General features: G+C 32.7%; 2 protein-coding genes and 1 long non-coding RNA gene across 17 annotated transcripts in view; 2 read left to right on the top strand and 1 right to left on the bottom strand.

Moving 5' to 3' along the window:
* LOC105347718 (high affinity cAMP-specific and IBMX-insensitive 3',5'-cyclic phosphodiesterase 8B) overlaps positions 1-4,399 on the top strand; it is a 61,942-nt gene extending 57,543 nt beyond the window's left edge. For all 15 annotated transcript variants that reach the window (XM_034468238.2, XM_034468244.2, XM_034468236.2 and 12 more), the window contains 4 exons: positions 266-491; positions 601-774; positions 1,054-1,183; positions 1,407-4,399. In XM_034468238.2, coding sequence (XP_034324129.2) covers positions 266-491; positions 601-774; positions 1,054-1,183; positions 1,407-1,492 — 616 coding nt within the window. In that variant the 3' untranslated portion in view covers positions 1,493-4,399. The remainder of the gene's footprint in view (positions 1-265; positions 492-600; positions 775-1,053; positions 1,184-1,406) is intronic.
* Positions 4,400-6,209: 1,810 nt separating this feature from the next.
* Positions 6,210-11,968, bottom strand: LOC105347719 (phosphorylated adapter RNA export protein). The gene is made up of 5 exons (XM_011456902.4): positions 11,802-11,968; positions 10,582-11,263; positions 7,569-7,660; positions 7,075-7,238; positions 6,210-6,826 (listed from the first exon to the last, which is right to left on the bottom strand). The coding sequence occupies exons 1-5, from the start codon at positions 11,859-11,861 to the stop codon at positions 6,565-6,567; spliced, it is 1,260 nt and encodes a 419-aa protein (XP_011455204.2). The 5' UTR covers positions 11,862-11,968; the 3' UTR covers positions 6,210-6,564.
* On the top strand, positions 8,890-9,918 carry LOC136276500 (uncharacterized). The gene is made up of 2 exons (XR_010714975.1): positions 8,890-9,023; positions 9,308-9,918. It is a non-coding gene; the product is annotated as an uncharacterized lncRNA (long non-coding RNA).
* Positions 11,969-14,617: the final 2,649 nt, after the last annotated feature.

The raw sequence follows: 14,617 nt of genomic DNA, 5'->3' as shown, positions 1-14,617 counted from the left end.
AGTAATTCCAAAATATTGAGGAGAAAAAAAATGGGGTGCTTGGTGTATATTGTGCTGAATGAGGTATGCTACAGATATTTTATGGAATAAAATATTGCTATTTTTGAAAATATTTTTTTTAATCAAAGTTACCAGTATATATTCTAATAATTACCTTAATTTGTTTTAGGGATACATGTTTATATTCTTCTAAGCTGTTTAAGTTAGTGATGACTAAATGAAGCTGATTGTGAAATTTACAGAAATGTATATTTTGTTATTCCAGAGCTGTTCTTGAAAACCATCATGCTGCCTTGGGCTTCCAATTATCATGGAAAGACAACTCTGTCAATATCTTTAAAAACCTAACAAGAGATGAGTACACTCCCCTGAGGGAGACCATTATTGACATGGTGCTGGCTACAGAGATGAAGCAACACTTTGAACACCTCAACAAGTTTGTCAGCTGTGTCAACAAAAGCACGCTGAAACTAGAGGAAACTTCTTCAATGGTAATTCAAAAATAAACAAACTCTCTCTCTCTCATTCTCTCTCTCTCTCTCTGTCTCTCTCTCTCTTTCTCTCAATGATGATATTGATAGTATTTATTTCTTTTTTCAGAGTGGGACAGGCTCACCCGACAGCATGGCAATTATAAACCAGTTGTCCACCCCTGAAAACCGCTCTCTGATTAAGCGCATGCTGATAAAGTGTGCAGACGTCAGTAATCCGTGTAGAACTACGGAGATGTGTATAGAGTGGGCCAAACGCATCGCCGAGGAATACTTCATACAGGTACACAAAACACAGAGAACATTTAGCCAAAGTAAAGGAAATCATCATTTCTCACATACTTCAAATGTATCTTTATACATGTACAGTACCGGTACATGAAAAAAAAAAAACTAATGTATCAATATCACAAATAAATCATGAATTAAAAGTCAGTACCCCAGTGTATTTATACAAACGTTGAAATCTGCAGTGTTATGTCTTTATTTTACCAGTACTAAGACTTAAAACTTATAAATATGTTACAGTGGAATTACTTGGCATTGTTTACCTGTTTTTTAGACTGATGAAGAAAAGAGAAGAAACTTACCTGTGGTTATGCCTGCATTTGATAGAAAAACCTGCAGTATACCAAAATCACAAACCAGTTTTATAGACTTCTTCATCAATGACATGTTTGATGCCTGGGATTGTAAGTTGTTTTGCAATTCGTCTTTGAAATGTTACAAACTCATTACCATCTCAATTACATCAAACATTTCTTCGATTTTAGTATAACAACAGGGTTAATGACTTTAAATGATACTTGTACATTTGTATTTATTATTTCGACTGGGTTTTTAATATAACAAAAGGGTTAATGACTTTAACTGATACTTGTACATTTGTATTGACTATTTTGACTGGGTTTTTAGATTTCTGTGATATTCCTGATTTGATGGCCCACCTACAGGAGAATTATCGATACTGGAAAGAAAAATCAGAAGATGAAGCATCATGATGATTAAAACACTGTTCTGGTTGGCAAGTCTGGTTCTGAGTAAACCATAGTAACCCAATTCACAAACCAGAGTATAAGCCTAAAGTGTGAACCAGAGTAAAATTAGTCTGAGTGAGAGTGTGAACCAATGTGAAACAATATGAACCAGAGTGAAATGAGCAAGTGTGTCCCATCGTGACACAGGTTGCTGTGGACTGAACAGCTCGTTGCTTTTTACCTCATTTTTGTATGAACATGGACACAAGTGCCAGAAGATAAAGACTCGAGCTGGACCTGTTACCACCCGGGGTGGCAGGGTGTTCCAAGGACAGTAGTACTGACTTGTACTGATCCCCTCTTCACTAACCCCCAGGAGCAAACATGCAGTCATCTCTATTTTTGTAAAGATCTCATAGTTGTATTTGTTCAAACAAAACCCCAGCCAGAGTGCTATTGGTGTCTTGACAACCATCTGTAAGACATTGGTTTATCAGAAGACTTGTAAGAGACGTGTGTATTCTTTGTATTATATTGTTAAGTTATTCTTGGTCTCTGTTGCTTTTGTGACAAGACTCCATGTTTATAGGTGAGCTCTTTGTCCCAGAGTTGGTTGTATGCATACTCTTGTTCATTGTTAAATTTTTAATATTAAATCAGTTTATAGTTTATTTTTTCTCAAATTTTTTAATTCAAACAATTGTGCTACGATGTTACATATGAAATTATATAGTGACATGTTCAAGAATTATTAGGACCAACTTTCCTTTTGTTGATGCCCAAAACTGATGCTATCGTCATCATTAGTGATTATATCAGAGTGAATGCTTGCACTGTTTTAAGAAAAGAATACGGAATATAGTACTTTGTAAACAAAAAATTATGGTGGTAAAATAAAATCTACAAATATTGTAGAAACACTATCCCATCAAGTGTCAGTCACAACTGGTCCCATATTCCTCTTTAAACATCAAAATAGTTTGAAAATTCTTGTGCTCTGCAAAGAGCTGCATACTAATTTGGGCGACAATTACTTTACTTGTCTTTGTAAAGGCTTCTTACAAAGGGAAAGTGAGCTTAAGATCTAGTCATATTTCCTGTTTTGTTTGTTTAATCAATGTGATAGATTTGTTGTACTGTGATTTGATTTGTGATTTATGAAAAAATGGCAAACTTGTGATATCGAATACAAGTTCAGTTGTGGAAATGCATTTGCCAAAAATATAGAAAATATGTTTACCTGTAGGTTATAAAGCTCACTTGTATCAACATCACCCGATGTTGGGTGCCAAACTAGGAATTAATTATGTACCTCAATTTGTGAAGAATAATATTGATACTTGACTCACACAAGTAGAAGCTCAAGTAATGTCTATAGTTCATGTATATCAATTTTCCACGTTGCTCTTGGCCGTCATTTGCATGACAGTCCAGGGGTGTCCATTTCTCATGTTATCTTCATTTGATGTTTGTCAAGTTATTTAATCAGATGAATATACTGTAGTTCTATATTTCTATTATTTTTTTTCTTTGTTAGGGAAAAAATATTACATTTTTATCATATACTGTGGAAAGTGTTACATCTAATTTATTTTGTATGCATTCATCATGTACACTTGTTAGTATTTATCCATGAAGTTTTTTTTTATGTGGATAATGTCTGGAAATCACTAAGATTTTCCTTCAGGTATTGTAAAAACTTTATCACATAAATACCGTATTCATTCTTTTATATAGCTGTTTTTCTTGAATGTTTATTAAAAACGTATTTACCTCACAAATAATGTTCAGATTTAGCAAAGGGAGGGGGCTGACAGACAACCTAAGCTAGGTTAGGGGATTTAGGGATAATGTTACACCAGTGAATCTTCTCTGTCTTGGGCTATTTATCTCGGTCGATTCCATCCAATCATCCGTCCATCAAGGGGTCAAAGGTAAAGGAATCATAAGGGTTGTCTCAAACCAAAAAGAAACATGAGGAAAAGTCTTCACTCTGTTAGAAAGACCAAAAGATATAAACTTTGTATAGTGATAGTATTTTGAAGAAGTTTTACCAAAGTTATACCTGTAGACTGTATCAGTGTTTTCAAAAACCGGTTTTTTGTTGCAACTTTTTTCTCAATAATTCCTGTGCATGTACCAATATGTGACCGAAGACGGTAGATGGTGGATGGATATTAAGAATGTTTAGGACCAGTCGTGTTGATATATATGAAGTACAAAATGAGCTCTACCAATGTTGTGTTTTAGATTGGTTGATAGATATGTCGGTAGTATTCTATTGTTTAGGTATTTCATATTTGAAGTAAGAAAAACCCTCTGCCCTCCGACAGTAAGGGGAGGTAACTGAGGGGAATAGACTGAGGGTATGGGTTATGTATGTGTAGCTAGTTGTTATAAGTATCATATTACCAAATGTTATACTCCATGTAGATAAATTGATATTTGCATTTTATTTAGAATTAATGTGTTTGAATTAGATATTATTAAAGCCATTTCTTGACATGTCTTTGTTATGGTGGTCTGTTAATTTCTTCTTCTTTTTTTTACTGTGATGAAATGTAATTGACTTACTATCAATTTTTTCATACCTGTTATTTTGTCAGTAAAAATGGGCAAAATTAAAATCAATTCAATTACTGGGTAAATTTGAACTTTACAATTTTCCATTATTTGATTGGTCAAGTGCCTGAACATCAACTGGTGTTTTAATTCCATTAAATTCATTGAACTTGGGTTTTTAATGATTTCTCTGTATTGATAAAAAGTAAATTGTAAATTATCCATGTTTACACAACTGTTGTATTAAGGAATTATTAAAGTTTGCCCAATGTAGGGGAAATAACCCTGCTCTATCTCTTACTGCTGGATGGCTGTACAAAAGTTTTGTTATAATGAAAAAAATGTGTAATAAATTATATGATGAAAACATCAGGTTTTCTAGTTTGTTGAAAAGAACCAGTATGTGAAAAATGCATGGAAAATAGACCCAATTTGAGCTCAAATGTTTTTTAATGTCTAGAATTGTTAACATGACATGTTGATTGGTTTACCAAATGTAAATATCAGATATTGTTATTGTAACAGTTCATTATTTGCAAAAACATTGCCTGACTTTGTTTACATAACAAACAATTATAAGCTCTGTGTTTCCCTGTCAAATTTGGGTAAAGATTTCAAATTGCACAGTTTAATCATGAGACTTTAAAATGGAATTTAAAAACTTGAGCTAAAATTGTGTGCATGTCCCTCTTTTATATCATAACACAGGGACAGATGAAAAACCAAGAGTACAAGAACATAAACAAATGCATTGAGAGCAAGAATTTTGATTTTGTCATAAGTACAGGACACTAATCTTTTGCAAATTTTTGTATGAATTTAAGAACTTCAGTATCAAATAGAATGACTCCAAGTCTGAAGATTGTTTTATGTTAATTAAATTGTTGTTTTGTTTCAAATAAGCCATTGCATTTGGCTCAGTTTAAAAATACTGTTCCTATATATTTTCTTCAAAATCCAGAGAAAGATGCATATGGGTAAGTTCATATTGTTCTGACCTTGACCTTCCATATGACCTTGACTTCACTATTTCTTTCATTTTTGCTTAGTTTCTGAGACAGTACTGTTCAACAAATTTTTTCAAGACAGTTTCAAAAAACAATGCACAAGGGTAAAAATGCACAAGGGAAAATTAAAAACAATTTCATAACTTTCTGACCTTGATCAAAACTTTTTCATGCAAGAAGTTTATGAAGTTTGACCTGCCTGAAGCTTGCTGATCCAAATTTTTACATAAATCTCCATTTTTTATACATTTCTCATCACGACCTGCCTAGGCAATTGTGTCAAACTTTGTAAAGCATCTGGATAAGTATTAAAAAAAATTTAAAATTTATAAATTATGAAGTAAGGAACACACTTAGAAGAAGATATCAATAATTTCTCATCTTGCAAGCAATGAGTTTGACAACTTTGAAGTGATATATCCATCTGCATTGTACACACGAGTTGATAAGTTTCATACTTTAAAAATCTGATAAGCTCAAGACTCAGAGGACTTCCTCTTCTCTTTTCTTTTAGAGATATTTAGTTTACCAGTCACCCTCATCTGACACAACTTCACTTGAAATCATGATGATTTACTGCAAATAAATCAGAGAGGACCCACATTTTAAACAAGGACCTTTACAGAGATGAACCATTTTGGATCCACAAAACTTCCTTCATAACAAAACACCATTAAGGTGGTACATGGGACATCTGTCGATATTAATGTGGATTAAAGAACATTATAACTGAAATACTTTCACCAGTTTAGAATTTTCAAATTTCACAATATTTGACCAAAAAGTATGTTTTAACAATTTTTGGAAAGGTAAAAATCCCCAGCAGGATTCGAACTCCCGACTTAAAGATCCGTAGTGAAAGCTCTAACCCACTGCGCTACGCTGTTAGATGACCCATTTTGGGGGAAAAATCTATTTATAAAATTATACTTGATATTATTGTTTATTTCGAGAAATTCACAATTTAGCTACCACTCAGGATCCTTCACTCTAGGCTGAAGTGTAAACTTGTGATATACAACAGTTCTAGCAGGAACTGGTAAATATCACTATTCATTCACCTGCACAATACAGAAAAAATATGAATTTGATTTTTGGCAATCTGTATATTACCAGAATATCCTTTCAAAACTGACTATGTCCCTCACAACCCAAAAATTACAAGTATAGTGTTACCATGCGCAAGTTTTATTTTATGTTGATGACTTGAAAAAGTACATTACTTAGTGCATATATTCATTAACATTTTTGAATAAAGTGGTATCTGCTTGGCAGAACTGTCCTGTGAAGTCTTTTTACTGTGTAATTATCAATTAAGAAGACAAACCTCAACATACACTGATTAAGATACAGTTATCAACACAAAGATAAGTTCAGAGCATCATATACTGAGTGCTCTTCAGTCAGGTTTCTCCATCACTGGCCAGGTACCAGGCCTGCCAATTCACGTATATTAAATCCAGAATACGTAGTTGTCATAACCAGATGACACATACCACAGAATCGGTGAGTAGCACTAGACGGAGCTTAATCGATCATCTCATCCACTCCAATATCTATCTCCACCACATCTTTTTCATTGACCTCAAACTGACCCAGGTTGGCCTCAGGTTCACTACTTGACAAGTTTTCATTTCCACTTTCATTTTCACTTTCTGCTGACCCCATGGCATTTTCTTCTTCTTTTTCTCTGTCATTGGGTCTGCTGTCTGTGTCCATGGAGGCCTTAGCCTTCTGCATTAACTTGGATTGAGGTAGTAGTCTTCTTAGTCTTCGTCTCTCTTTTCTCCTAAAAATAAAGAGTAGAGGTGTAAGACAAACAGAAGTACTAAAGAAGCGGAGGTTTTCTTGAGATAAAATTTCCCCGTTTTGTGATTCTACAGGAACTGTTAAAAATCAATTGTTTTGTTTTTAAAAATCTTTATTGACATATAACCATTTAGAATTTCATTTAAGTTCTAATTTGGTAATTACATGTACATGCATACATTGAGAAGTTTCACTGTGTAAAGAAACAAAGTTATCTTTAATGCTTACTTTTGATTTTGTTCTTTTCTTATCCGTTTCCTTTCTTCCATTGTGTGAATGAAGTCCTCCTCTTCTTTAGCAAATATATCAATGATTTTGTCCTTTGAAATGGTATTGTCTGATTTCAGCAAGTGAATATATACTCCTCCGGGGGAACGCCTTCTAGATTTGTTCTGCAAGTCACCAATATGAAAGAATATGATTAAGCTCAAATAACCCAAGCCCCCACATAGCTTGACAATGCTACACAAAATAAATGGTTATGTATGCATTTACTACAAAAAATAATCAAATAAAATGGCATAACTCCTTGAAAAATAATCTATGCACATCTATGCATAATATGTACTTATTAACTACAAACTTTGATGAGATTCTGTTCAGAATATTAAGACAAGTTTCACTGAAAAAAAAAAAAACCAAAATAGGACTGACTGCCAGAGAAGTAAACAAATATTGAAGTTTACCTATTCATATTTTATACATTGAATGAAACAATTTACCTGGATGAGCAGGCCTCCAGCTTCTTCAATATCTTGTGTTTTGTAGAACAAATCTAAAGTTTTTTCTTTTCCAATTATTCTGTAAATCCTTGCTGTAATAAAATCATACAAGTAAGTCTAACAATGAAACATAGGTAATCACAGATTACAAAGCTCACCGAGACGAGGCATCAACTTTATGAGGCATCACCTTTAAAACCACCTTTATCATATGATATGAAAATCATAGTTAATGATCTTGGATATTCATGGATACTGTTTTGACACAATATCGTATATCATATGTAAAAAAATTGTATGATAATCCTATGTTCATTTCATACATTATTATAAGATACAATGTTTATCAATACAATAATATAAAATATGATATTGCATCCAATGATACTTACAATATATATCATTTAATACAATATAATACTGTAATAAATATTGATGCAATATGATTTTGTAACATATAATATGACATTGTATCGTGTTATACATTATTGTATTTAATCACATAATACAATATCATAATATCTAATATAAATACAATATAGCATTATTTGATACTATATCATATCACATAATACATCACAATATTGTAACATATGATATTATTTTGTATAATATAGTATAATTTTGTATTGTATGATATTGTATCATATTTGATACACAATATTGTATCATATGATACAATATAATTTGATAAAACATTGTTTCATATCATATGATACAATATCATCTGATACAGTACGATATTATATAATACAATATCATTTTATACAATATCATATCATATGATACAATATCATATTATACAATATCATATTATATGATATCTTATAATATCATATAATACAATTTCATGTATTATATAACAATTTATTATATAAACCAATATCATATTATACAATATTGTATCATACGATATGCTATAATTATAATATACAATATTGTATCATATGATACAATATCATATATTGCAATATAATATGAAACAATATCATTCGATAAAATAATATATTATACAATATCATATTCTACAATATTGTATAATAATATACAATACTATACATAACAATATCATAATACAATATCATATAATAATGTACAAAAAATTGATACAATATCATATCATATCATATAACTTTTTACAATATAATGTATGATATTACATTGTATCATATAAAACAATAGTGTATCATATCATAGAATACTATATCATAGGAATCATGTTAAATCATTTAACAACAAACACATCTATCAAGCAGGTTTGAGTGAGGTGAGAGAATTTTTAGCATCCTTGATAATGGAGATCAGGCTCTGCATCTGAAGCTGCCTCTGCAATTCATTTATATTAAAGTTAAATCAATTATGCAAGCTATTATCTATAAAACATGTAACCTGTTCCAAAAAACTAAACCTCATCCAGCATCCGAAACCTATGGCTCAGATTCAGCATTCAAGCCTGTCAGATGCATCAGTATCATGAGATGCATCATCCCTGCAAGTTTGGTGATGTAAGGACCAGTAATAACTAAGATATAATCATCAGAGGGCACCTGCTCTAAAAACTTTAACCAGCTCTTAAAACCTTAACCTCATCCAGCATCCGAAACCTATGGCTCAGATTCAGCATTCATGCCTGTCAGGTGCATCAGTATCGTAAGACGCACCATCCTTGCAAGTTTGGTGAAGTTAGGACCAGAAATAACTAAGATATATTTTTTAGCAGCCTTGATAATGGAGATCAGGCTCTGCATCTGAAGCTACCTCTGCCATTCATTTATATTATAGTTAGATCATATATGCAAGTTTGAAATAGTGCTATTACCTACATATATTAAACATGTGACCTGTTCCAAAAAAACTAAACCTCATCCAGCATCCGAAACCTATGGCTCAGATTCAGCATTCAAGCCTGTCAGGTGCATCAGTATCATAAGACACACCATCCATGTAAGTTTGGTAAAGTTAGGACCAGTAATAACTAAGATATGATCATCAGAGGGCACCTGCTCTAAAAACTTTAACCAGCTCTTAAAACCTTAACCTCATCCAGCATCCGAAACCTATGGCTCAGATTCAGCATTCAAGCCTGTCAGGTGCATCAGTATCATAAGACGCACCATCTATGCAAGTTTGGTGAAGTTGGGACCAGTAGTAACTTAGAAATGGCTATCAAAGGGCACCTGCAACAAAAACTTTAACCTGCTCGAAAAACCTAACTTCATCTAGCATCCGAAACCTTCGGCTCAGATTCAGCATTCAAGCCTGTCAGGTGCAAAAGTATCATAAGACACACCATCCATGCAAGTTTGGTGAAGTAAGGACCAGTAGTAAGTAAGATATAATCATCAGAGGGCACCTGCTCCAAAAACTTTAACCAGCTCTAAAAACCTTAACCTCATCCAGCATCCGAAACCTATGGCTCAGATTCAGCATTCAAGCCTGTCAGGTGCATCAGTATCATAAGACACACCATCTATGCAAGTTTGGTGAAGTTTGGACCAGTAGTAACTTAGAAATGGCTATCAAAGGGCACCTGCAACAAAAACTTTAACCTGCTCCAAACACCTTATCCTCCTCCAGCATCTGAAATTCATGGCCCAGATTCAGCATCCAAGTCTCTCAAGTCCATTAGTAGGTCCAGATGCATCATTCATGCAAGTTTGGTGAAGATAGGACAAGTAATAAGTTAGATACAGGACCTGCAACAAAAACTTTAACCAGGTCCGGACGCCGACGCCGACGCCGAGGGTATGGCATAAGCTCCCCCCGACTTCGTCTCGGTGAGCTAAAAAGTGCATAATGTTAAGAATCCTCCAATCAGAATTATGAATATCAGCGTGATTATTAGTGAATTACTAAGAGCCATTTTGGCTTTATTTTTTACCGATATTTACTTTAGGTATCAATATATAAAGAGACATTGAAGACAATAGATTGTAACTGTTGCAGGAAATACAATTATTATAACCCAAAATATTAATGTAATATATGTGTAATAATATATTTGCTTTCCTACCAAAGAGGTAATCCTTGGGTTCATTCAGCTTCTTCACAATCATCTTTACTATTTTCTCTGCCTCTAGATCAGGTAAAGGTTCTTTTGACTTCCTTGGATTATCAGTTCTAATTCGCTCCTTCACTGGACGTCTTTCTTTATGAGTTCTCTTTCGTTTACGGCTCACTGTTGAGTCAATCTCTGGTAGATCAACTACTTTATTGAAGGGGTCATGGCACTCTATGTCACACACATCAGCTGCCAAATCTGGCCGTTTGTCATCATATTTCAAAGTAAAGTCATATTTTTCTACTGAACGACTATTGTCACATGTTGTAGTTTTCACTCCCACATCCTTTAAGTCCTGTGTTAAGCTCTGTTCAGTAAGGACTGATCCCCATACATTGTTGATTCTTCTTTTGGCCATCTGAGCATTCAAAATTTCATTTGAAACCCTTTCGTTTTTGCGCACTGGAGATTTGATTTCTTGAGGCAATTCTGTAATCATGTTTTGTTCTTCATGCCTGCTTGAGGAGAAATATTTTGCCTTCTTGCACCTCCAAAGGGGAGTGTCCTCGTCACTGTACGATGAGCTGTCAGAATCCTCACTGTCATCCTGCTGTGGTTTGCTTGATCGGTAACTTATTGAGGTTGTTGCAGCAGCATTATCTGATGCAGGTATTGGAAATGTAGACTTATCTTTCTGTAACATGAAAGAATGGAAAGCAATGTTAACATTTCTTCAACCTTAATAGGGTAAAAGTAAGCATCTATTGTTTTAGCAAGTAGTCTGCCATATTTATTGAAAAATTACAGTATCCTATCTTAACTAGGAAATATGTAACACCCTCGCTGTTGTATATCCGAAGTTATATGGCTGTCAGAAAAGAAGTGAAACTAAGCTTAATTTTTTCAACATTAGTCTTCTGAAGATTAATCAATTCTTAATGTTTGGTCTAAGTTACTTATCCAATCATGAATTATAACCACATCTTATCTACCTATCTCCATCATCTCCATATCTAATGAATATAATCTGTAACGTTAATTAGAAAAAAACTATATTTCTGGATGGTTTGGGCATTTTAAAAATAGTTTTGCAAAAATATAATTATAGTTATTTCATCAACAAATCTAGCCTACAGAACCCCAATAGACCCCTTCCTCTAATCTGTCCTGCGATAAACGACACCCTAGCTAATACTCAGGTTTATAAATACATTTATCTATTTTCAACTAACCTTTGATAAGGTTTCTTCTTTGTCTGAATCTGTTATTTCCCCTTCCTCAAGGTCTGACATTGTACAGGTTTCTTAAAACAGACAATAAATATTAAGCGCCTTTTCTAGACTAAACAAAAAAACCCACGGACGCAGAAACTTCGTACTTTTTCCGGTGTAATGGGTAGTGGACAGTTCGATCAAAAACTGATTCGATAAACCGAAGTTTTTTCATAGTATCTAAATTATATTTTGAAATTTGTCTTTTTAGGGAGTGGGATTTATGTCATAATATTATTCATTGTACAAAATATGACATATAACAATTTGAAAACCAAGTGAATTTATTTTCGTTTATTTGACACGTAACTTTCGCAAGTAAACGCAAAATTTTCGCACTTTCGCGAAACTTTTGCACTTTTTAGGTACGAGCTACATTTTTAATTAATATTAGTTTAATTCTTTTATTGGCTCTTAACAAAAACTCTAATTTTAAGGTCGCTTGTTAAATTCATATAAATTGTTGATATTTTGAGTATATCCAAATATCTACATGTGCATCCGAAATAAAAGTAAAAATCGTATACCGCCTACCGGTATGACTTTGTCTATACAAATGTGTAGGTGCAATGCAAATACCATGAATATCATAGTAAGGTATTTTAATTATATAAAAATATTAAAGTACAAGGGTTGATCTAAAGTTATAATGTCACACAATGCATCGGGCATCTCACGAGCGCTGTATTATAGAAAATGAGAAAGTAAAATTCTTATTACCTCAATTTTATTTCGAATTGAAAACTTTATCAAATGTTGAAAAATTGAAAATATGAATGTTAAAAACGTTATTCACATGTTACATAGCCACGTCATTAATTTTGTTTGACCTTTTTATTATAGATCAGGGTCCCGTTTCACAAAGATTTCCTAGGATGTTACCTAAGATAGAACTTAAGATATGCCTAAGTTATACATGTAACTTAGGAAGTTCCTAAGATTTGTCATAGCTGTTTCACAAAACTTTCTTAGCGTAACGCAGTTGACTATAAAATCTTATCTTCAGATACATTGTAAGCCACTTTTAAATCATTTCGGGTTTTTTCGTCAAACTTATATCGATCATGTAAATTTTTTTTCAATATGGCGTGGGTGTAAACTTTCTAAGTTAACGTAAAGACACATTACCTTATTCACCTAGAAACAAATTAGAAAAAAAGGGTTAAAACGTGTAAATAGAGTGCAAATAGTGTAGTGCCTATGTGCATGTACAGAAATTTTGTATAATATTTTACCTTCACGATTAGATAAAAATAACGTTATAAAACTGTATGTGTACTCTTTGAAAACGGTATTTTTTGAATTTGAGAGATCGCAGTATCTCTTGTTTTTTGCTACATGTACATATAATTCTTGAAAGCATGAATCATTTGAAAACATTGGTCAAACGATTGAGTGCATTTTTTTGTCTAGTTGGGCCATTATAAATAGTCCGTGTTAACATATACAGATATGCTTAATCCTAAATTAAAAATGCCCGCTGAGATATCCAAATACTATGATTTTACTATATCTTACGTATATTTCAAAATGGAATACACATGCAGTGACAAGTAGGATTTAGAATGGAAAGATGTGGAACTTTTAAACTAAGTTTAATTTAACGTGTGTTTTCTTGTAATGGTTGGTATAAAAATAGGGTTTTTTAAACAAAAGGAAACATTGCAAATACTAGTAAATGCATCTTGGCTAAAAGAGGAAGCGAGGATAAAAGGCAACAATTTTTTTAATGAAACAGTATTCCTAAGGATGATTTAGCATCGACATACCTAAACCATTTGCCGGTTACTCCTACCCCTCCCAACGTTAACAAAAACTGAAATAAACAACCCCTCATCCCACCGCAAAGAAAACACCTAGAATTTCTTTCGTAAAAGAAAAGCTTATTTAGTGGAGGGGTAGGACATCTGTAATTGAGTTTTATTTAGTATTTATTCCTGTTTTTATCAAACTATCTAAGATATCAGTAATTCTGGGGCATGACTAATTTCATTATCATTAGTGCACTAGCTATAACAATACTCGATACCCATCTGCGCGTGCGACCAGATAATCTTTAAAAAATGATAAAATTAAAATTATACACAAAGAAATTAAATGAAGAAATATATGTTTATTTTGATAGTTCTAAAGTTTTCAGTTAACAAGTAAAGTGAACAAGTCATAATGATTCGTTTTTTCTAAACGTCATTATAAAATAAACAGTCGCAATGTTAAGTTTGTTCCTAAGACATCGATTAACCTGTTTTAAAGTTAAGACATAACTTAGGAATTTCATAAGATCAGACAAGAATAGTGAAACGGATAAGTAGTGAACTTAGGAAAAAGTTCTTTCCTAAGATATAACTTAGTCCTAAGTATGCTTTATGAAACGGGCCCCAGACAGCTGATATATAGAAAATTAAAGTTTCAATCTAAATACACAGATACCTGACATCATTTGTTCTACAAAAAAAAAAAATAAGAATGATACCCCCTTTTTAATGTATTATTATGTACGGGTTATTTTTTTTTTATCTTGAGAAAAATATTTAACGTCAGGTGCCTGAAAAAGTGCGCAATGTAACTTTTTTAACAGCAAGAACCGGAGGACGAACATTGTAAATGTTCAAAATAAACTATAAACTCTCCTCAGTAACACATTTTTAAAACCTTTTCTCATTTTCTTTTCGTTTTTTTTTTTTTTTGTTATTTCAAACAAGAATTTTTTTTTAGATAGAATGATACTCTCTTTAGCTGTTGCATCTATGTAACACTACGATAGTGAATTCATAGAT

Source organism: Magallana gigas, chromosome 6, assembly GCF_963853765.1.
Source record: "Magallana gigas chromosome 6, xbMagGiga1.1, whole genome shotgun sequence".
Taxonomy (NCBI): domain Eukaryota; kingdom Metazoa; phylum Mollusca; class Bivalvia; order Ostreida; family Ostreidae; genus Magallana; species Magallana gigas.
The sequence above is the reverse complement of the archived record's forward strand: the minus strand, read 5'-3'. Positions and strand labels throughout refer to the sequence as shown.

Excerpts from the sequence above, each read along its gene's own strand:
- LOC105347719 (XM_011456902.4), bottom strand. The coding sequence starts at position 11,861 with ATGTCAGACCTTGAGGAAGGGGAAATAACAGATTCAGACAAAGAAGAA. Across the intron at positions 7,661-10,581 it reads ACCCAAGGATTACCTCTTTG|CAAGGATTTACAGAATAATT; the intron begins GTAGGAAAGCAA and ends ATTTTATTACAG. Across the intron at positions 7,239-7,568 it reads CTGGAGGCCTGCTCATCCAG|AACAAATCTAGAAGGCGTTC; the intron begins GTAAATTGTTTC and ends GGTGACTTGCAG.